This window comes from Gymnoscopelus microlampas (assembly GCF_963454915.1).
Source record: "Gymnoscopelus microlampas genome assembly, chromosome: 5".
NCBI classification, from domain to species: Eukaryota; Metazoa; Chordata; class Actinopteri; order Myctophiformes; family Myctophidae; genus Gymnoscopelus; species Gymnoscopelus microlampas.
In genome coordinates, this window is record NC_139942.1 from 34,722,275 (window position 1) to 34,746,542 (window position 24,268).

Consider the following 24,268-nt stretch of genomic DNA (forward strand, 5'->3'; position numbering starts at 1 on the left):
CATCTTAGCCAGGTAACCATTTCCATATTATTTAAAGAATGTCCTCATTTGTAAACCCATTGTGTAAAGGCAGAAGCAGAGGTAGTAACATCTCTTGAATATTGAGCGCAGTTTTTTGATTAAATCCCGGCCCATTTTGTCTATTGCTCGCATGCATAAAGACACCCATCTTTAATCTAGAGATGCGCAAGGTGCTTGTTTAGAGCCCACTCTCCTTGGCACATCTCACTCTCTGCACCTGAATTAAAAGCAAGAGATCCAGAAAGACCCCTGAACGATGTGACAGACCCACTGATGACAATAGCGCCACTTACGTCATGGTCAAAGCCTGAGTAACGTCACATCCCCATGAGGGGAAGCAGTCTTAAGAATTGAACAATGCCATTCTTGTATTTCAGAGGGTTGTCCTTTAAGGGTCCTATGCTGCAACACAATGTACACAGCATTTTGTAGAACGTTTTACTTTTGAATCCAGTCGTTTTCTTCAGACTGAACATTGCCTATCAGTGCACAGGTACTTAATGCAGCGGTAGCCTTTTCCTGAGCGCCTAAGGTTTCATAGTCTCACCTCCCATCGCGAGGGTGAGAGTGTGTGGAGAGTCTGATTTCTATGCCGGGCCGTAATGAAGTTTGACATTTAGTTTGGAGAGAGCAGCAGAGCGCGATCAGGCCTTGATTAGCGCACTCTAATTGAGGATAATAAGGGTGAGGCGGTGATTGTTTCTAATTTTTGCCATTAATTGCAGCCGTTGGCTTTGATTGAGGACAGGCAGGGACTGCCATGTCAAGGGGCCTGGTGAAATCACGGTGCTTCTTACCCTGAGCATCTTAAATTACAATGAACACCCCCCCCCGTCCCCCGTCCATTCTATATATTATATTTTGTTGTTTAACGGTGTCGTATGCCTAAGATAGCCGATATACAAACTCACAACACGTTGTGCATGCGAAGCATTGTGATCTTGTACATGTAGTATTTTGGTACGACGAAGCATAAATTAGGCTTCATGCTCTCTCTGATTCTCATTCATTTTCATCGTGACGATAGTAAGGCCAGGTAGCTGTTAGTGGCCCCATTTTTTTCTCCACCCACAGCCTTCATCCTGAAGCATGTTTAAACTGTCATCTCCGCGGTGGGAGTGTATTACACTGTAATCACAGGTTAGGGCTGATACCTACTCCGCTGCCCAGGAGAGCCGGTGCTCGGCTGAATGGGGGAAAGAGACTCCTGATCCCCGGTGTGCTTCATTACGCAGCTTGCTCTCAATAGCCCCTCATATGCAGTAACAGCTAGCTAATAACGTCACAGTGAACTCTCTGTTCACGTAAAGATCTTTAAGCCAGAGAATCCGTAAGTGCCCAACTTAATAACTTAAGCAACGTTCTCTTTCAGACATGGGTAGTTTGGAAATGAATCTCTTTCTGAAGGATGGAGATTACAGATGATTAGGTTTAGGTACAGTGATATTGTTGCTCAGTGGTGTATATAGAGGGCCCAACGCCCTAACCCAATGATTTTATTCCTTTTTTTGTTCCACTGCCCTCCTATATAAAGGACTTAAAAAAAAGACTGCAGTAGCAACGGACAAAAGGAGCCATATCTATCCATAAATGTTTCAGGTGTGGGATGAGTATTGCTGGGGTCATTTTCCACAACATTAGGGGCAGAAATTGATAATTAGAGGTGTTTATGACATGGTTGCACCCACCCCAGGGGCAGCCCTCCCCTTTAACCTCAAGCGACATTAAACAAATGCTGGCTGTCACGTCAGAGAGGCAGGTTGGAGCTCAAGTCTTCCCACCCGCCATACGGAGCAGGACAGACGCTCACATGGTGAGGGAGGGGGAAGGAGAGGGGGGAGGGAAATGATGGGGGGGGGGGGGGGGGTGCACGGAGGACCCCTGTGCCCCCAGCTGTCTGAGCCAGCTAATGACTCGTCTCAGGGGGGCTGTTGTAGGAGAGCAGGGAAATTGAAACAGACGCCTCGACTAGGCACCGCTACATGTGTGGCTCTGTGCTGCCATTCAAAACACAGAGGGAGAGAGAGAGAGTGATGTATTTTGTAGTCCAGTGTGGTGCTACGCTTATTGATCAAAGTGCATAAAATCAATAGTGTTTATTTGCCACTTGAAATGTTTTTTTAAGTGAAATCCTTATGCAGTGCTCACAGTGCGCAGTGCTTAATGTTAATCTCATGAGGTCTTATAAACTGCCTACATTAACAAATTAATATTTTGTTGATCATAATTTTGTTCTCGCTTTAAATGGATGTCATTCTTATCTATTCTTCAACAAGAGTTCAAAATGAACATCTGGTCTGATCCAGTGACAGGCAGCCACGTCATCTTCTCGTACATGTTTTAGCCCACAATCACACAATACATCCCTCGCAGTGCCTCTCCTCTCTCCCCCATTTTTTTTGCATCCTCAGCCCCCTACTGAGCCCATCCCAGTTCTCCAACACAGCCCCCATCTCCCTAAAGGTAATGACCAAATTAGCCCTAATGTTGTACACTGGCTAATGGCACAGCGACGCACATTATAGCCTATGTATAACTGGCAACGACAACAGCAATAATCCCTGAGCCCCTTGTCCTCCCGCCCTCCACCCCTGGGGCTGGGACGGTGCACAGGGAAATGAATGGAGTTGGCCACACTACAATGAGCTTTTGATGGGAGACAATGGAGTAGGCTGCCAGCACCACACGGGGGTGGTAAGAGGAGAGCAATATGGGCCCATCTCCTGGCCCTCCCTGCCTTCTCTCCCCCGAGGCCCCGCGCGCCCCCCTTCTCCCAGATTCATAATGGCATCCGGAGGGAAAAAGAAGGGAAAGTGATGTCAAATGTCAGGAAATCAGAAAGATGGCAAGCTGACAATCCCCACCTACTGTTCCATCCCTCCTATCCCTTTGCCCAACGGTAGCACAGGTTAATATCACATTTATAAAATCACTTACAAGAAACAAAGCCGGCTCTTAGCCCCCTGTCACTCTCAGACAGTCATATAGAGCTTGGCCTGGGGCCAGTGCAGCTAAGCCATTTGTTAGCTCAGAGCGTCGTACCTGTCCTTCACCCTGTGTCTCCACAGCAGCACGCTTACTTTAGGACCACTCTTTAAACTAGTTCAATGCTACTTCAGTCCCATTTAAACATGTGCATTTGCTTTGCCTGACTGTCTTGTGTGATACGTTTCATTATTCAATTTATCATGCGTCTTTATTTCAGTTTTTAGCTGTGACCATGCGGCTAGTATAAGCCATTGGTTCTCAAAGTGGTGTCCGGGGACCCCCAGGCGTCCTTGGAGGGGTACCAGGGGGTCCCCAGCAAAATTACTTAATATAGTGTCACAATCATTTTAACCACTTTAACCATATTTCATAGTTTGGCTATTCAAAAATAGTAGATATACAAGCTCATAGATCTGCTATTTTTTTTAAATCGTGAAAACTTGTGCAAATCTTTGAATATATATATATACATTTAAAGCGAACATTTGTAACTCTTTGCTTCTGGGGGCTCCTGGAACAGAATATTTTGAGATGGGGGTCTGCGGCCAAATACATATCATTTTGGGGGTGCTTGACATGAAAAAGTTTGAGAACCACTGGTATAAGCCATCGGTCGGTCTGTCTGTCGGTCCAGAAATATTTTAATACAAACCGAGAGCTGGTTGCAGCTCTCTAAATGATGTTGAAGCTGGCAGAGTAAGAATGTGGTTAACTCTGAATAATACAAACGTCTAATGATCTGACTCTTCTCTTCTCAGCCAATGGAATGGGTGAAACCGTGACGGGTTCCAGTGCGGGCAGTGCCACCAGTCCGAAGTTGGAGCCACCTCCATCGCCACACGCCAATCGCAAGAAACACAGACGGAAAAAGAGCACAGGCATCACAAAGCCAGATGGCTTATCTACTGGCAATGAAGGTAAGGCCTGAAGAGGAAACATCTCCGTTATTTGATGCTTTTGAAAGAGTAAAACAAGATCCACATCTGGAGCCTTTTTTCCCCCCATCCCCCTGCTTTAATGTTTGTTTTATTTTCATTTTAGCTTTTCCCCCCCATTTTCTTCAATTAAATATAAAACAAGCAAAAACGTTATTAACACTTAAAGTTTTAAATGTCGTAGAGATCCATCAATTTCCCCTAGTTATTAGATATAGGTTTACAGGTTTGGTTGTACATGTCCCTTCCTACACACACACACACACACACACACACACACATACGTACACACGCACGCGCGCACATGCGCACACACACACGCGCGCACGCGCACACACACACACACACACACACACACACACACACACACACACACACACACACACACACACACACACACACACACACACACACACACACACACACACACACACACACACACACACACACACACACACACACACACACACACACACACACACACACTCACTCACTGCCCCCAGTTCTTTTAGCCGAGTATCAATGGCCTGATCTCCAGAAGCCGTGGTCCTGCTCAGCAGGGGAGTGGCTGTCAGCTCTCCACCCAATTAATAATGATTCTCCAGCCCAATGATAAATGGAGTGCTCTAATTGGATGGCATTGTGAAAACACAGAGTCGCATTTCAGAGGCCATAAAACTGATGTCACCAGAGCGGCATGATCAATCAACATGATTGATATGCTGGATATCAACAACAATGGCACTGACGCCTCCTAAATGGGGCACGGCATTTATAATCATTACACTTTTTATCACGGTTTCTGACAGCTTCTCTTTAAAGTGTGAATGGGTCTGTTGACCACGTCACATGGAGGAGTGAATGTCATCAGAGTCCTAGAGATACACGGTGTGTATTGTTTGTTGTTGTTAAAGCAGTATGTGGTTAGTTGTTGTTAAAGCAGTATGTGGTTACATCAACATTAATTCTAGTAGTACCATTGTGGTCAAAATGTTTACCAAATCAAATGTATTTCTGCCGCCACCATCAGTGACACCTGACTTACTTTCTGGCACTATGCTGCAGTGTTCTCCGTGCGCGTAAATGGCGCGCTGGTGTAAAGCCAATCCTATCAAATTTTGGTCTTGAAATTCTGTTGGGACCTTCCTTCACCATTCTTTGCTAAATGTTGTGTGCTCTCTTAGATGCCATTACGTAGTTGCTAATGGACCTTTGCTATCAGAATCACCCGGTAATGGCTTTAGTTAGAGCCTTCTGTGAGTGATGGCTGGCATTAGGGACTTGGGGTGCTGGATGGATCCACATCATCACATCACCGTTTGTAAATGACCTAGCTAGGTTTGAATAATTGAAATAAATGTAAAGTGTTATATTTGAATATACGTAGGCATGGAGAAAAAAACTAACTTATCTCCATGTAAAAGGACTGTGTAGCAGGTAGATTCTGAAAGTTTTTCACTCCGTCAAACAAGCACATCGTTTTTTGTCTCTTGCTTTTGTCTCTGTGAGATTTTCTATTAGCATCAGCTTGTCTGTTCTACTGAACGCTTCTGGAATACAGACATATTGCTTAAATGTTGGAGTCACTCAAGTCTAGGATGCGAGTTGTGGCTCCCGATGATAGAACATGAGAGAGAGAAAGAAGGAAAGAGAGAGAGGAGAGAGAGGTAGCATCCTTGAATAAATTGCTATCAGTTTATCTCATTTACAGGGCAATCAGAAGCACAGAATACAGGCTGAAATTGAATTTTAGTAGTTCTGAAGCATCATAAATCAAAGTAGCGTGAGCGTCTTAAGGTGAGAAATCGTTTTAGTCAACATGGGACGTACAGGATTTACAAGGGAACCTGGAGAAACTGTTGCTGAGCTATCATCGGTAACCACGGAGATACTTAGCACGGCTGTTGAAAGTGGCATTGAAAGAACGAGATATTCTAAGACATCCATCTTAAATCCTTTGCTGTGTTAGACTTAGACTGTGAAAGAGATGCGACAGAAGCCACACTGCTGGCATATAGACAACTTTGAGTCACCCCTCAGAATGTTTCATTTTGAAAAAGTGACCGTGACTAACTCGAGAGCTGTTTTTGAGGCTTAAAGAAATAACACATTCATGTTAAAATATCCATATTCTGGTGGGAACATTAGCCAAAAATAGAAGATCTACAAGCTCACAACGTGTCGCAACTTGATGCGTTGTGAGCTTGTAGATCGGCTACAGTATATTTGGCAAAGACATTTGGTGGAGATGGAAAAACATCAGTCCAAGTACAGAGACAACTCGTCCAGTTTACTAAGTCTAGAGCAGGGGTCATCAACAGGGGGTCCGTGACCCCTAAGGGGTCCTCCTCAGAGTTACTACAGGGGGTCCGTCAATTCTTTGTGTGATGGGGAACATTAGCCGAAAGTAGTAGATGGATTGGCTATTTTCTGAGAGTTTGTGTAGAGCTGACCAAGTACAGAGCCAACGGCCAAGTTGACTAAATATTGAGGGTTTAACCGTCTGAAAATACACATTAGCATGAATCCAACTATCTATGAAATCGATGAAAAAGTTTAATCTGCAACAACAGTTTTATACAATATGGGGGGTCGCTGCTTCATCTCTCTCAGCCAGGGGGTCCTTGGCCTGAAAAACGTTGAAGTCTATAGTGGTTAAAAAATTATACGTTTACGTGAATTCAGTGTAATGCACAAATATATGGAAAGCATGTGAATTCTCTACTATGTCAACTGTGCTACGTTTCCTCCAAAGGCATGTACAACGAACACAGTCCCTGAAATCCTGTGCGCTGTCAGAGCTGTGTGGTGTAATGAACTTCTCATGTGCTTAAAGAATGATGCAGGATGCATGGCGAGACAACTGACAGCCCCTTAATGTGTTTCTCAGCAGCCGCTCTGCGACGAGCTCTCTCGGCGTGCTGCTCGCCATAAACCCACTGGAAAATCGATGGCCGATAAAGAGTTGTGTTCAGGGGGAGCCCCCTCTGATTAATGCAGACTGTCAGGGAGCGTCATTAATGTATTTCTGTTTTAAAGAAAGTGTATCAAGTGCTCATTGTTTGGCGGTGCTAACGTGTTCAGTGGGAGCAGACAGGACCAGACAGAGAGACGGGGAGATGGAAGTGTGAACTGTGAGAGGAAGTGAGGTGTGGTCTTTATAGATGAGGACATTTACTCTTGTCAGGGTCACAGCAGTCAGTGAGAAAGAACTTCAGAAAGCTCAAGTATTAATTAAAAGTATATACTATTTAATGAAGAATGTTACATTTACATCTTGTGCGTTCAATCAGCATAATACTTCTGTGCAGTATTGGCACTTTCTCTTAAAACGAGCTTGAGTTGATTTGCTTTCCACAATTTCAGGATTATGTATTTATTTTTTATCTAAAAATGATAAAAGGTTGTTCTTGAAAAGAGTCATAGCCTTTCTGCAATTTGTGGATACATATTTTATTTTATTAAGAATAATTGAGTGAACTAAAATTTAAACCCTGCCCAAAAGACTGAAAAGAATGATGATTAAACATAGTGGTAGACAAGTTTATGACATGCAAATTAAACAATTTACAATATTCCTAAATTGACATGCTTATTGGCTGGTGTCATTATTAAAATAGTATTAAAGCTATATTTCTATCAGCTTTTTATAGGAAAGTAACTGCTTGCTCAGTATTTGATTTAGCTTTCTTACTCAATAAGCAAGAGTAATGTAGGATTCATTGTTCACAAGGTGCCTAATTGTGGTCTAATAAAAGGTCTATGTAAACTTTACTTTGGCTTAAGACTAGGTTAATTGTTCCCATGGTAATCTTATTCTAAAATAGTTTATGCACACAGAGCCATTAGGGCTGTTAACAGATCAATGTTTATGCCTCTCTTGGCCATGGTAGAATATTTGAAGACTACTGCTGTTGTTACAATTTCTCCATTCAGTTCTTTTTAACTATTTCTGTATTTTCTAGTATGTCAGTGGTGTTCCTGTGCTGCTTACACATGCACGCATGCATGCATGCACGCACGCATGCACACACATAGCACAGAATTTTTCAAATCTAAAATAGCAAAAAACACCATAGGTACTGATTAATCATTAATGCACTAAATAAACGCTTCCGTTGTGTACAGGCCTTAATGGTCTAGAACCAAAAAAAGCTGCTCTCCCTGTAACGATTTGACTTGAATGTAACGTTTTGGGGTGCCAGTTAGGTCGGCACCTTATTGAGCAGTTAAGACAAACTTGCTTTTTAAAAAAATGATAAGTCAACCTTACAATGGATTCAACAGAACATTGCATTAACCCAATGAACCATAAACCGTATACCCAGGGATTGGATACCAGAAAAAAACAACCATCACTCAAACAGAATAAACACTCTGCACTGGATCTCTGAATGAGTGCACATTTGTACAGTTTATCAATAAATAGACATTGTGTGTACAGTGAATATATTAATGTGTATATATACTGTACAGTTTATCAATAATCAGTATACAGGTGAATACTGTATATGCACAACCCATTTAGACCTGGAACACCTATTCGTTGTTATACCTTTCAATCCGGGAACACCTTTGTGTAAGTATTGCTATATATATAACATATTTATTTTTGAAAATTTTGAATTAAAATCTGACTCAGAAGACTGAGGTCAGGATTTAGAAGGTTTTTTAGAATCGGCCTCATGTCTAAATGGGTTAACAGGGAGTGACTGGTCTGCTTTTAAACTCAGAGGGAAGATAGGCTTTTATTGACTCACAGAGGATGACCTCTGCCAACTTTTGAGATGGCCAGTAGGAGAAGTACAAAGTCATTACTGAAGTTTGAGCAAATTAAGTATTTTAGCCTAATGTATTTAGTGAATCTCTAGTGTTACATACAGTAGTAATTCTCAAGCTAGTCCTGCGTCAATGAGCCAAAGTCAAGTTCTAAGTCAAACATTTTGGCTTCATGTCCCTTTCCCCCATGTACCTTATGTGTGATAAAGTCACATACCCCCAAGTTAAGTCAACTCAAATCATTAATGATTAAGCCTAAGTAAAGTATATAGTCTAAGTATTATTTTTTTCCCCAAGTCTAATCCAGAGTCACAAAAATTGTGTTGACTCAAGTCTATGTCACTTGACTAGAGTCCTCACTGCATCGCCAGTTTAACCCAGAATCCTGGTGTCCTGCACCTCAGTACACCAAGGGTTAATACTCTCTGGCGTCCAGCTGAGGATTAGGAAATGGAGGTTTAACTGCCTGCGCTAATGGTGGGTGTTTATCTCAATACTTTGTTTTGTCACTCCCCGACTCGCTCTCATTTCCGAAAGCTGTCCCTGGAGCCTCGGCTCCTGTAATGGCTTAGCTTTTTGAATGCCACAGTACTGAGGGAAAAGAATAACAAGATTCTCATTTGGGCTCTATACACACTGCCCACAGATACACATGTATAATTGGCCGCAGTTTCATTTTGTGCTGTTGCTAAATGCACAAGCTGTTAGGGTACTTGTGCCGATTTGATGTGTGGTTGTGTGTTGTGGGTACAGTAGGTGTACTTCTTATTCTGCTTTGTATGGCTGTGTACACGTGCATGGATGTGTGTATGTACACAAGTGTGTCGAGGCTCCCTTGCACGTGAGCGTACATAATGTACAATTGTTTAGGAGCATGTATGTGTGTCAGACAGATAGTAGCCTACACTATCTTGTTCCTTCCATCGTACTCGCTCTCTCTGCCTCTCTCCCTCTCCCTCCCTGTTTTCTCCTTTCTGAGTTTGGTCGTGGTTTCCCCGGGGGCCCCTGTCGCAGTAATGGCCTGCTCCTGATTGCTCTGATACAGGTTAGGAATATTGGCTTTAATGATGTGTAAAATGAGCAAGCGGTGCCTGTGACATTTACAGATGGCACCGCCTTGCCCTGTTCTTCCCAACTGCTCGTTAATTCACGGGAACGGCAAGCACTTCTTTAAGTGACTGTCTGATGCGTGCACGTACAACACAGCATCCTACATACCAAAACTATAGCTCACCTTTTGATATGTCCACCTGCGCTTTACCATCATTTCAGCCAGGCGTGCGCGCACACACATAAACACACACACACACACGCACGCAGAGACAAGAGTCCTGAAGGCTGAGAAAGGTTTAGTAAGTCATCTCTGAGACACACTTCGAATCAATCTCCAGATGCAGGGTTGGGCGCTCAAAGAGGAGAAAGATGGCGTGTTTCTTACTGCCATAGAGAAAGCACAGCTGGGCTCAGCACCTCAACCCCCAGAGGTGCTAATCTGTGGTCAGCTGCTCTGCACTTTAGCATCTGCTGTGTCCCACATACACAGCGATAGGGATTCACTGGGCCTGAGATCACCCTTCTTTCTTTCAGGGTTTAGCTTTCTCATGTCAAATAAATGGCATGTAAATATTAAGATTTCTTTTTAATGAGAAAATACAACACTGATTCTGCACCAACCATGAATACATACACATACATCTATACACACACACACACACACACACACACACACACACACACACACACACACACACACACACACACACACACACACACACACACACCCACACACACACACACACACACACACACGCACATATATTTATATGTGATTTATATGCTTGCAAGTTTTTATTTATTACTGCAAGCGATTTTATTTATCGAGTGCGGTTTTCTGTTTCTGACTGACGAAAAACATCTGTAACTTAAAAGATCTTTAACAGTTTTATGACGCATGTAAACGGTGGACAGGCGGTGGAGAAGACATCTTGCTCTCTTAACCGTTTCCCATCTCTTCACAGCTCAATAGCCATTACGCTCTAATTTCCTTTTTATTGTACCATGTTAATTAAAGCAAATCATAATTTCCCCCAGTCCTCGCAGTGGGTCCCTCCGCTGGCTTTTAGATTGTGTTTCCTCATGTCCGCCCACTGACCTGGCCATGTTAATTCAGCTCTAATTGGAGAGAACTTGTTGATAGTGTCACAGGCATATTATGTAGATGGTCAGGGGGTTAATGCTGATGTGACAGGGAGGGAGATCGTTCCTCTTAGAGACAATGTGCTAACTGCAACCGTTGGGTGAGATCAGGAGCACTAATGGATGTCTCACCACCTCATCATAAAGCAGTGATACCTCAGCACATCGTTCATGCTCAGATTTGATTGTCTTTGAGGGAGACACTTTGACCCTAAGCATCACGTTAACATGGAATGGAATCATGTCGTCGTGTTCAAAGTGGAGCTGGGACTGTGTGAGCGTCATTAAAAAGCGATAGCAGTGTGAGCTGTATCTGCATGTCACTGTCGGGTAGAAACCTTGTATCTCCATATAATGCCCTATTATATACTTAGCATATGACAGTGTTGCGCCAAAGTAGCGAAAATAGTTCACAATTTTAGCTATTTCTATCTATTTATTTGTATAAAGAATTTGAAAATGTTCACGCAGAGGCGCCAGGTTGGGTTTTTTATAAATATTTAACCAATAAAAAGTATTAACAAGAGATTGTGACAAAATTAGTACATTGGATACAAAGGTTCCTTTTTTCTCCCCTGAAAAGTAACGGTTTTGTATATACACGGTTTCTGCCCGTCATCGACGGCGTAATGATAATACCACTGCCACTCTGACGCTGTGTTTAATGCTGCTACTGTTGTTTGGAAGCAGGACCTGCACACGGTCTTCTGTCTCCTAAGTATGTACAATAAGTGTAGAATTGCATGTGCCCTGCCACGCTTGGAGAATTAGATTTGTTTCTCCTTGTATACTCATCAGTTTAAGAAATCGGCCATCCATTGCTTTTTTAATCTCCATAATGAAAGTGTTTTAATGCTTCCAATTTATTGCCTGGCCAACCAACAGAATAATTAGCTTTGTTCAGGTTTGTAAAAAGATTAAATCACATTGTGTAATAATACCTTTTTGAGTCTAAGGAGAACCACAAATTATGCCAGAGCCTACACAGCAAAACCTAGAGTGTTAATTTAACACATAAAACCGTAAGGGTCAATTTGTATATTTTCGGAGTTAAATTGAACGCTCAGATTTTACTGTGTAGGGATTCTGAAGGAAGGAAGCATCTTCTCATGTACAGCGCAGTATCAAAAAATGTCATTGAGTGTAATTACAGTTAGCTGAAATTGTTTTCCAATTCTGTGTCTGATTGAAATTTGGTGTTGTTTCAATCTCCCTTAGTGAAGTGATGTCACGGTCCTCCAAATTAATTACTTGATTCAAATGGGGTAGAATTATATTTTAATCTCCACTAGCACCTTGAAATACCACATCAAAATAAAGACTTTAACATTGCGGGTCCAAATAAAGAGGCCTCCAAGTCTTTATTGATTGTTTGTAACCTGTAGTCGATGGCACAAACTAAATCAGATAATTGAAGTCGGTGTCAAGCTAATTGGATTATTGCTTTCCCCCTGAAGAGATAGCCTTCCACCAGAGCATACGGATAGCTACATTAGTGGAGTGTGTCAGACATCTGTCATTTGACAGCACTGTCACCGCTCTGGACTGTGGCAATGGGTTCCATCAAGGAGGCTGAATTGATTAGAAATATAAACTGTAATCATTTCTCTGTTGAGATGACCCGTCTGGCAATCTTGTCACAATGAATTGGTCATTGTTGTATGATTTCTACAGAGGATTACGACATTTAATTTTCAGATTTAATGTCAGATTGAAAGAAGCTATAACATATCCCAGCTGTTTATTGATCATTATGTATGCCATTGGCTCTCAAAGTGGGGTCCAGTGACCCCCAGAGGTCCTTGAGGGGGTTCCAGGGGATCCCCAGCAAAACGAGGAACAGTTTATATAACTTGAGCCCTATTTAATTTTTCGGCAAAAATAAATACATATCAATTTGGGGGTCATCGACAAGAAAATGTTTGAGAACGACTGTTGTTTGCTACTGAGTGGGCAGGCTTTTCCTTTTGCTAGATGTATTCTAATTTCTTAATGAGAAAACATAGCAACGCCCTTGATTAATGAATTGGATCACATGACCACTAACGGTTAGTATATTGAGCACCAATCCCAGTAGCCAGTTGATGAAAGCAGTGTAGGAGCAACTATTCCCCCTGTGTCTGCTCGCCTCCAGTCCTTCAAACATGGTTTATGCAAATAAGCCTGCTATTTGCATAGACATAATTAGGTAATTACAAATCGTTTGGCTATGAGCTCAAGCATGTGCAGAGACCAAAGATGTTACATCAGTCATAATGTACTGTACGGCGTTAATGAATTGCTTCTGAACAGAAGAGGCATTATGACATGTGTTATAGCATATGTTGTGTCAGACCTTTTGCTCAAGATGACAGGTGACATTTTCATAACGCTTAGTTAATGATGAGCAGTGAATTACACTAATACCCCACAGCCTGTGGAGAGGCTGGAAATCAATTAAACCAAATAGGCTTCCAACTGGACCTGAAAAAGTGGGGAAGTGTGAACGAATACAAATCAACCCAAATAGCGAATACTAGCCTTCAAATTTAAATTGCATGAACAATTTAAAACGTTTAAATCCCAAGATGAAATCCCAAAATGAGTTCTCCCATTGGTGTCAATGTATAACTTTGTTTTACCTCTAAATCCACAAGACTGACATTTTCTATAGTGAACAGCACTTCTTTGTTCTTCTATTGACTGTCACAATGGCATACGTTTTCTATGACATTTGAATTTCTAATGTCTATTTTAGGGTGATTTTGTTAAAGGTGTGGCTTGCAAGGGGTTAGGGGTGTGTGTGTGTGTGTGTGTGTGTGTGTGTGTGTGTGTGTGTGTGTGAGAAGTGGATTACAGTACATACATTTATACTTTACCTTAAGTTATTATAAATGATGATATGCTGTAAAATGTTATAATTATTGGTATAAAGCATTATGCATACGTATGAGTACTTATAACCATAATTGTACAGTGTTATAAGCAGATTATAGTGAATTATATTATATATTGTAAGTATGTTTATAATGCATTATAGACATGGGGTTCATAGAAAGATCTTGTGTGGACAAAAGACACAAGGTATGGCGAGAGAGTATGTTTTACCCTCCGTCCGTCCGTCCGTCCGTCCGTCCGTGTGTCCGTCCTACTGTCTGTTAACAGCTAATCTCCGCCACGTTGCCCCGGTCGCTGTGAAACTGCACACACACACTCCCTCGATGCCACAGCAGAACCTCTGCCCCAAATGTTTCACATGGGCCTGTTATAGCGCCACCAGGAGGCCGATTTGTGCAAAACACATATTTGGATATTACTCCTACAGATTTTATCCAAATATCACGCAAATCGGTACACAGTATCTCTATAGTCATGTGATCAAGACGGATCTGTCCGATATTTCATATTCCATCCTGATTGGCTACGGTTGGCTTCCAAAGTTGGCAGGATTGGTCCGTTTTGAACAAAATGTCTCAAATCATGAACGCAGCGTGTGATTTCCGTGAAAATTTGCACGCACATTCCCACTAGGCCAAGGAAGAAATGCCCCCCTTTTCACATTGGCCTGTTATAGCGCCACCAGCAGGTCTAATTCAGCAAAACACATTTTTGCAACAAAATGCCTCAAATCATGAATGCACGCTCATTCCTCTAGGCCGAGGAAGAAATGCCACCCTTTTCACATTGGCCTATTATAGCGCCATCAGGAGGCCACAATAACGACGTGACCTGGCGGAGACCTGTGCTCCGAGGAGCACTTTTTCTAGTTGATGTCTGTGACAACATATCTGTTATTTACAAGAGTATAAGCAAAGTTTCGAAGGTACTTATGGAATTTTGTACTTCTCATGAACAAACTCAATACTAAACTTAAATACTGACTTGTTTACCACACATTGTGATTGTTCTTACCACATGAATTCATATTAGCCACGGGACTGATAATTATTGCTCAGAAGTATTGATACAGAAGAAGGCCTTAGTAATATTTAAAATGGCTGTTGTCATGTTTTGGAAATGGTTTATTTTATTTGTTACAGCCCTTCAAACGTGTTTTAAAAGTTATTAGCTCAAAAAACTATTCTGATGGTCTTTTTTAGCTGCAATGATAAATGACCTGTTCAGGCTGCAGGGGCACTGTTGAGGGAATTTTGTATTACATTTATTTTCTTTGCCAAACCCAGAAGTAAGTGATCTTACTGCTTCTGGTTTGCTGTGATAAACATAAACAAACTGCTTCACACTGGTGCTGGTTACACCAATGTTGGTGTGACTAAGTGATTTGCTTAGAAATATAAATTTACATACACAGAAACAAATAAAAAGACAAATTCAATACAGGATGTACAGTACTTCCGTTTTTTAATGCAGTGTGTGAAAACGTTGCAGGCAGGGAGAACATTTTCTTCGGATCTCGGAATTTATTGGATTTAGCCCTACTTATCGCATCATTGTTTGATTTGTGTTTTCCAGAGCTAGACGATACTTTTGAATTCATCATTGTGTCACTGACCGGCCAGACGTGGAACTTCGAGGCGCCGACGTTCGAGGAGAGGGAACTGTGGGTCCAGGAGATCGAGAACCAGATCTTTGCCAGCCTCCAGTCTTGCGAGAGCATGAAGAACAAGGTGGGCCATTAGACACCAAAGAGATGTCGATCGATATTAGACAAAACCAGAACAATTCTGAGATATCACAAGCTAACTCCAGCATCCTCCCTTGGATGCAACTGAAAATCGCTCCGATTGACTGAATGCACGGAGGGAGTGTTCATTTTGGTTCACGTGATAACATGATCCTTCCACCCCGCCCTGCCAACACGAAGAGAGCACTCGTCAACGTGTTAGGCCATCGGCTCCTCGGCACGAGCACCTGGTGGCTCACTCTGGCGCACCTCACGGGGTTGAAGGCCGCACTGTCAGCGCACCTGCTTTGTTCACAAATCTCAAGTGCTTTTGTTTTAAAACCTTGCACATAGGCAGGACGTTGAGTGAACCAAAATGAGCGCCCCCCCCCCCCCCCCCCCCCCCCCCCCCCCAAATGGTTTCGGAATAGCACACACGCCTGTTCCTGTTGCCTCATTTACATTTTCCTTCCTCTTTTCCCTCTCTCTCCCTCTCTCTCTCTTGCCCTTCTCCTCCCCTCACCCCTTCAAGCTGTCACATGCAGGAGGCTGTCAGACAGGTGCAGTGCAGTGTGGGAGATCTCTTATTAGAACTGACAGATATCAGAGCTAGAACACGGCCTGTGTCAGTGTGCTGGGGAGACAGCACCTCATTTTCATATTCATATGTCTCCTCTGTCTCGCTCTTCTCCTCGAAGCTTTTTGAAAAATACGCTTTTTTTTCCTTTTCTCTCCTCCTTCTATTATTTTCTCTGTAATTTGAAGCCAGCAATGATTATGTGCCTGCTCTTAATCTTTCCTTTAATGTGGTGATAACTTCCAGCTCTCTTCCTTAATTTCTTGCAGTCTCGGTTAGGCAGCCAAAGTGACGCGGTGGCCATGCAATCCGTAAGGAACGTGAGGGGGAACAGCTTTTGTGTGGACTGTGATGCGCCCAGTGAGTACACTACTTCCCCTCCACACTTGGCTCAAGTGTTAGAGCAGCATTTGAAATAAACATGCATTCTATTACGTACACAGTAAAATCATGCATAACTTTCTGTTTTTGTTTGGTCTCCCTGCTCTTGTATTGAGCCATTTAGATCCTGTAGGTTCACTACTGGCTGACAAGAGGTATTGCATGAAACTCAAAGTGTAATATTAGCTCAGCAGTAGGAATTTCAGGGCTTGCGCCTGGGTTCGAATCCTGGAGGGGACATAAATCTTACGGATTGCAAGTTACAAATGCAGGTTACAAATATAACCAAATGGACCCGTAAGCAGGGCTGGCAAGTGCTGGGCAAACTGGGCAATTGCCCAGGGTGCCATGTCTGTAGGTGTATGATAGGGCAAAATTGTTTTAATTTATTATTGTGCTCTCTACCTAGGTACCCAACACAGACAGGAGTCAGGAAAGAAGGGAAAAAAAACACCTAAATCAAACAGTCATTAATAATTGGGCAGCAAAACAGACAGCATGAGTGTGTGGGTGTTGGTGTGCGAGCGCACGTTTCTGTGGGCGCTATCCCCGGTGCCTGGTGCTGAATGGAGAAGAGGACAGATAGACAGTGCACATCACTTTGCCTTGCTTGCTTTTCGTGGTTTCAAGTAGAACTTTAAGCCCAAATTCTATTTATTCCTTTGTAGCAATCTACAGGATGTAAATGACAGTTTGTTTCCAGTGACGTTTTGGTCAGTGAGAGAGAGAGAGAGTACTGGGGGAGAGTGAGCCAGCTGCATGGCATGACAAGAATATAGACAAAATATAGACAAAAGCTCTTGGAGTAACATAAAGAATTTTACTGCACAAGTGTCTTGATGCACGTCTTTACTGACCCTACTTGATATCAACTAGAAAAAAGTGCTCCTCAGAGCACAGGTCTTCGCCAGGCCAGTCAATCTTGCCAATCAGCATGAAATATGACGAATCTGACAGGTCCGTCTTGATGACATGACTATAGAGATCATGTGTACCGATTTGCGTGATGTTTGGACAAAAAATGTGTTTAGCAAATATCGGCCTCCTGGTGCCGATATTTGGGAGTGACTGGCCAGTCCAGGGAGTGTGTGTGCACAATACTTTTCAAATGTGTCTTCCTGGGGAGGCTGCAGTGCAGTATAGCCAACACAGAACCGATATTTAACAAGGACGTTTCCTCAGAGATCCAAAAAGTAGAGCCATTACATTGAACTTGGTATTATATTGTTTAACAGCAGAGGAATAACTCACACAACAGACAAAAGGGACAACCTCACAACAAGAATAGATGACTTTCTATTGCGTTTTATCTCGCCATTTTGTTTGCGGTCTGTGTGACCCTATCCAGTCCACATGATTCTCCAAGTAAAAGGAGAAGAGGGATGTCTCATTGCTGTTTAGATATGTCTTCCATTAGTCAAACTTGAACATTGTGTCTTCTCCTCCACGTCATCAGCGCCCATACCCTAGGTGGGGTTGGCGAAAGGGCCTAATCTGTGTGGAGTTTGCATGTTCTCCCCGTGCAGGGGTGTAGTGGAGGGGGGACGCGGGGGAGCGGCGCTCCCTCACTTCTCTAAATGCTTAAAGATATATTATTATTTTTGTATTAAATTTCTATGATTTTTATTTCAGAGCTCCCCCACTTCCAAAATTAGCACTACAACACTGTCCCCGTGTCTCCTAGGGTAGTTAGTACCCTCACAAAAACATGTAGTAATCCTGGTCGCTATACCGCCTCCCCCATGACAGCCGGGGCGCCTGATGGAGGGGAAGGGAACTGGTTGGAATAACGTGTTCCTTCCACGCGCTACGTCCAACCGGGGAAACTCCCCCCTGTCAGGTGACAAGAAGGTCAGTTGGCTCTCATGCATTGAAGAAGGCATGAGCTCGGCCCTGGGCTCCCTAGGCTGGTGGGGGAGTGTAGCGCCCAGCATCACTTAGAAAAATGGCATTGGGTGAAAAAAGGGTTACAAAAATTGTGTGATTTAAACAAATAAAAGAAATTAAAATAACTTTTTTTTTTTTGTTATCAATTGTTTTTATTATCAAATCGACAATACAATTATATTCATATGAATACATTTTTCAACAAAAACAAGATACAAACAACTTAAAACAAAATAATAATAATAATAAAAATAAACCCACCCACCCCTCCCCGGACCAACAATTTCTCGAAATGTAAGGGCCAAACACCATGCCTATAAGAAATTAAAATAACTTGAACATTGTTAGTAGTACTGCTGACACACCCATATCGTAGGACATCTGCTGCGACAGTTTCGGCTCACAATGCTTGGAAATCTCGGCTGACAAGATGTTTTATTTGCGCTTGAGGGGAATTGAGAGAACACACTAAAACACTGCGATGGTGCGTCCTTGTAGTGAATCAATGGATATCTGAAGTCACATCTGTTTCTCTACTTTCTCAATCTCTCAACATCCAGACCCAGACTGGGCCAGTTTGAATTTGGGTGCCTTGATCTGCATCGAATGTTCAGGGATCCACCGGAACCTGGGCACCCACCTGTCTCGCGTCCGCTCCCTAGATCTGGATGACTGGCCAGTGGAACTCAGCATGGTGATGACTGCCATCGGTAACGCCATGGCCAACAGCGTGTGGGAGGGGGCCTTGGAGGGCTACTCCAAGCCTGGTACAGACTGCACCAGGTTAGTCCTCTGTTCACGATCGAAGAAAACAGGTGCTACTCATCAAAGCATCCACAGTGAAATCCTCTGTGTTAATTTAACTCTGAGCTCTGATGCAAATGTAACCAATTCGACCCTTTCGGGTCCATTTGGTTACACTTGTACACGCTCAGAGTTACATGGATAAATTGGAAAAAAATGAATTGAACAAAAATAATAACACATGGATTTTACTCTGTAGCCTGATTGTTTTATTTTTTCTTTGTTAGTTTTCATGCATTTTCTTTTATATAATTTGTTCATGATGTGTATTCCCTCAGGGTTTTTTTTGACAGTCTGCCCTATATTTTCTTCACTGTGGCCCCTGTCTTGTATGCCTATGCCATCTCTGTCTCCTCTTTAAACCCATAATTCATGAAAAGGGTGTTGCGTGTGACATCATTTTGCACCTAGCTGCTAAATGCCCTGACTTGTTCCGGATAAATCAAGCTGGTCACTTGACATGTCAGTGCGGTAATTGGGAGAAAGAGTTAATAACCCACAAGCCAGTGAAGCCACTGACTCCTCCAGACTCCACTCCTTACAGCAGGGTTTCAATGCACAATATTTTTTAGATTCCTGATCTCTCCAATTGACTGTGTACATTCTTAATCTCTCCAATTGACTGTGTACATTCTTATCTTTGACTGTGTGTGTACAGAGAACTCATTCAAATTATCTCCAATTATCTCTCACAAAAAGCAGTGTCCTGGTCAAACTACAGTCACCTAAAAATACTTGTATGCAATCTAACAAGGAGATTTCCACATTCCCCAAATTATACCCTGGTCCTTATATACCACATTTACCCTACCCTAAAGTTACACCTCCCCGGTCCATGTCTCTCTCTACAGAGGCACCCAGATGTGGTACTATGATTGTTTATCTCTTGGTGACAGGTGAGGCCTAGCGTCCCTGTGTCTGAATAACGACCTGCTGTGTCTCTGTGCACATAATTAAGCGCACCATTATGGTTAAAGCCCACCTCGATGGCCAGGCCCTCAGGCCTCAACCTGTGCTGTCATGTATCCATCACTCAGGGCTTGGTCATCACTCTGTCTGTCACAGGGAGGACAGGTCTTCAGGGTCTCTTCTGGGTATTGTCTGTTGACGTTAACCCATTCAATCCGGGAACGCATCTGTGTCATTTTAGATTTCTTTGGCTATTCAAATATAGCAGATATACAAGCTCATAGCGGTGAGCTTGTAGATCTGCTATTTTTGAAAAAAGAAATTGTGAAAATGTGTGCAAATCTTTGAATATATAAATGTTTAACTCAAATCTTTGCTTCTGGGGGGTCCCTGGAACAAAATAATGTATTTGAGATGGGGTGGTCCGCGGACAAATGCATATCATTTTGGGTGGCAACATACTGTAAGTTTTTTCCAAAAAAGAACCTGTTAGGATTTAGAACACGTTTTTTGAATCAAAAAAAATATGTATATTTTCACGATTTAAAAAAGAAACAGCAGATCTACAAGCTCGTAGAGCGGCACTCGGTACCGCGTTATGAGCTTGTAGATCTGCTATTTTTGAATAGCCCAAAGTATAAAATAATGGTTATGGCTAAAAATCAAAAGTGACACAGTATGCGCTTCTGGATTGAATGGGTTAATATACTATTGAAACATTGCTGAACTTAAACTCACTTTGTCAAAATTGTGATTGTGATAGTTACCATTATTACTACTTACTATGTGTGATTTATACTTCGTCATGTGACGGTGACACATGCAGAAAATTGCCAAATGCTGATCTGCGATGCACTGCGAGTCCGCGACACATCGTGAGCTTATAGATCTGCTATGCTGTTGAGCGAGGGAGCATAGTTTAGGCATTATTTTCTGAAGAATGGAGTATACAGTATTCTATGATTAGACTAGCGCAAATATAGGCATTCAAACCAAAACATTTACAAGCCAGCACAGTCAATTTTCTATCCATTATCAATGGAGCACCTCCAGGCTATACTGCCTGCTCTACATCATTGCAGGTCACAGTTTCATTTCTACGGTTGCAAGCTTTTGGAAAGAGCTGTTCATGTACACATTTGAAGCCATCTTCAGCCAATAGAATTAAATTAACTGTATGCAACTTTAGAAAGTCATCACAATATACTGTATCTATATATACATCATGCTGTTTTATCCAGTCTAGACAGGTATTTTTCCTGATCCATCCTTCCCCACTCTGGTCAGTTCTGAATTGAGTGATGGCCTACAGTTATTTATCGAATGGTATGTGGGGTGAGGTACTCCAAACAGACTTGATGAAAGATTATTGATGTTGAATTCTCTCCTACAACTGTCTGTGTGGGGTGGGCCGGGTGGCCTCAGGCATTGAGGTTCTGAATTGTCCAAAAAATAATTTCAGATCTTAATACTGTAACCTGATCGCCATTAGTTTTTCGCTGTCAAACAGTAAATCTGAATGATGGAGCTTTCGGGAAAATAACCCACTTCTTTACACCTGTAAACCTAGCTGTGAAGTTGATTCTGATTCTGAAAGCTTGTTGATGATGGCATAGTTAATTCTCAACAAATAATAGCTGTTGTGTACATATTAATAGTTACCAGAATGTATTTTATCATTGACCATAAATTATTTTACCATTTTACCATGTCGTTTGTTGACTAGGGTTCGTGCCATTTACATGTAGCTACTCTAATCTTGCACTTGAAAGATAAGACAGCTACATGTCTAAATAGTAAATAAATTGTAGGTGATATTTATTCTTGTAGAATTATGTCATTTTCTCAGGACAGAAGACGTTACTGTGAGGGTGTATTAATGCTATTTAAAGAATCATACCGGTGGTCTGGCATATTTAGCCCATTGACTGACTCACGGTATACTGCAGACCACTTTCTAGCATACCATGGTTTGTTTGATTTTCAAGGAAGCCACTGGATTCCATACATTTCAGCACATTCTGAAAATGAATCTGAAACTTGCTCAAGATACAAATATCATTGTATTTCTTTATGCATGGATTGATTTGAAGAATCTAGCTGAAAATGGTCCATGGAGAAAAGATTGATTTCCGAATGAAATTCAAGTGGGACTTATTAACTGCGCAATGATGTTTAGCCAACATTGACTCAATTACTTAGGTAAACTTAGTAACGTTTTAATGACTTTGTAGGAAATTGGAACAGGAAAATGGTCTGTTTATGTACGAGATATCGCCAAAGCTAAGGAAAGACAATGTATTGAAGCTGGTATGGTCCTTTAAGGCTTATAGCTTAAAGTTTAAGCTATAAGCGACTTAATAGGGTGCGTTTATTCTAACTTTCCTACAACTCATAAACCATCACACTATACCTCCCATATAGGATGCTCTCGTCTTGAGAAGCCTGATTTTAATTGTGTCACTTGGGTGACATGTAGCAGCTTTGTGATGGCACCTCGGCAGCCAGTGTATGGCTCCCACCTCCCACTAAACATTAGTGACACCTAATCTAAACGATTCAGTAACTACCTGAATATGAACTCAGCATCTGATTGAATGTCTACTGCAAGACTAGTTTTACCCCCATCTCTTTGAGATTTAAGTTAAGAGGCATTCATCCACAAGATTGGTTTAGCTTATGATATTCTGAATGGAAAGAATACAACATATAGATTTGTCGTACACAGATGCACGCAGCGACACTGAAATTATTAGTCCACATCATGCTGATTGCAGGCGTTGTAATGTGTAGATGCCATTATATTTGTGTGTGTGTGTGTGTGTGTGTGTGTGTGTGTGTGTGTGTGTGTGTGTGTGTGTGTGTGTGTATATATATATAAATATGTATGTATGTATGTATGTATGTATGTATGTATGTATGTATGTATGTATGTATGTATGTATGTATGTATGTATGTATGTATGTATGTATGTATGTATGTATGTATGTATGTATGTATGTATGTATGTATGTATGTATGTATGTATGTATGTATGTATATATGTATATATGTATATATGTATGTGTATATATATATATATATATATATATATGGTTCTGCACTGTACAGAGGACAACAATAGAAGCAGAGGTCAGACTCTGCCTGCCTGGCTACAAGTAAATCACAGATGATACAGTATATCAATCACACAGCATTCATAGAGCACATAAAAATTCATGTCTGAGCCTAAAAGGTGCAGGCAAGTCAATAGATTATCATGCCACAAATATCTGCCCAACCATAAATCTGCAGGAGCCACGCACCCTGAACTTATAGTCCGCAAACTGGAGGGGAGTAGTTCTTTTAATTAGCGCCTGGCAGTCGTCTTGTCTTGCACACCACCTCTAATTGCTTGGCATGCTCCCGATAGAAAATGTGCCACTGAGTATTTTGACGGAGAGGGAGAGAGTGCTGGGGGGGAGGGTGGGGGGTTTTCCAGTTGCTCGTTCTAACCTCAGCCTCTGCCGGACACACGACACGTGCACCCACCCACACAAATGCACACATGGCGGTTTTCATTTGGGGGAGATGTCCTGGAGCATGGACGGATGTGGACGGCTATCCCTCATTGACGCGGGCCTCTCACTGTCACCCTCTGTGGGCTCCGCGCGTTGCCGGCGGCCACAGGCAGGTAATAGCTCTGATGAGAGCCCTCCACTTTGTTTCAGAAATAATTTGCCACTCCTGCCGCCTGCAGGGGCTGCACGGTAATAAAAATGAATCACACCACTAACCTCTTCAAACCCCGGACCTGCTGCTAGTTTTAACTCTCTCCGCTCCGTGCAGCAGCTTTCTTGGCCCGTTCCTTCCCAGCTGTTGCTGGTGCCGATGTGCCACGAGACGCTGTGGGAACCTGTGAACGTAGGTTCTGGGGTGTCGCCATAATGAGCTCGCCCGTCTCCGTCCTGAAGATCAGTCCCCGAACCGCGGAGCGCGGCTCCAGGGCTACTCACAGGTTAGGGGTGCTGGAATGCCAACTCTCTGAAGAGCCTTTAGAATAGCTGGCCTTGCCAGGAGCCCTGGTGGAGGTGGGGTAATTAATTTAGACAAATGAACGGCTAGGTCTTTCCAGCTAAAGCCCCCACCCTCCCTCTCTCTCTCTCTCTCCATGTCTCTCACTCTCTCTCGCTCTCTCTCTAAATGAA

General features: G+C 42.5%; 1 protein-coding gene across 4 annotated transcripts in view; it reads left to right on the plus strand.

Moving 5' to 3' along the window:
• agap3 (ArfGAP with GTPase domain, ankyrin repeat and PH domain 3) overlaps positions 1-24,268 on the plus strand; it is a 132,315-nt gene that overhangs the window by 99,951 nt on the left and 8,096 nt on the right. For all 4 annotated transcript variants that reach the window (XM_084056571.1, XM_084056572.1, XM_084056573.1 and 1 more), the window contains exons 13-16: positions 3,768-3,926; positions 15,372-15,526; positions 16,369-16,459; positions 18,928-19,150. In XM_084056571.1, the coding sequence (XP_083912697.1) occupies positions 3,768-3,926; positions 15,372-15,526; positions 16,369-16,459; positions 18,928-19,150 (628 nt within the window). The remainder of the gene's footprint in view (positions 1-3,767; positions 3,927-15,371; positions 15,527-16,368; positions 16,460-18,927; positions 19,151-24,268) is intronic.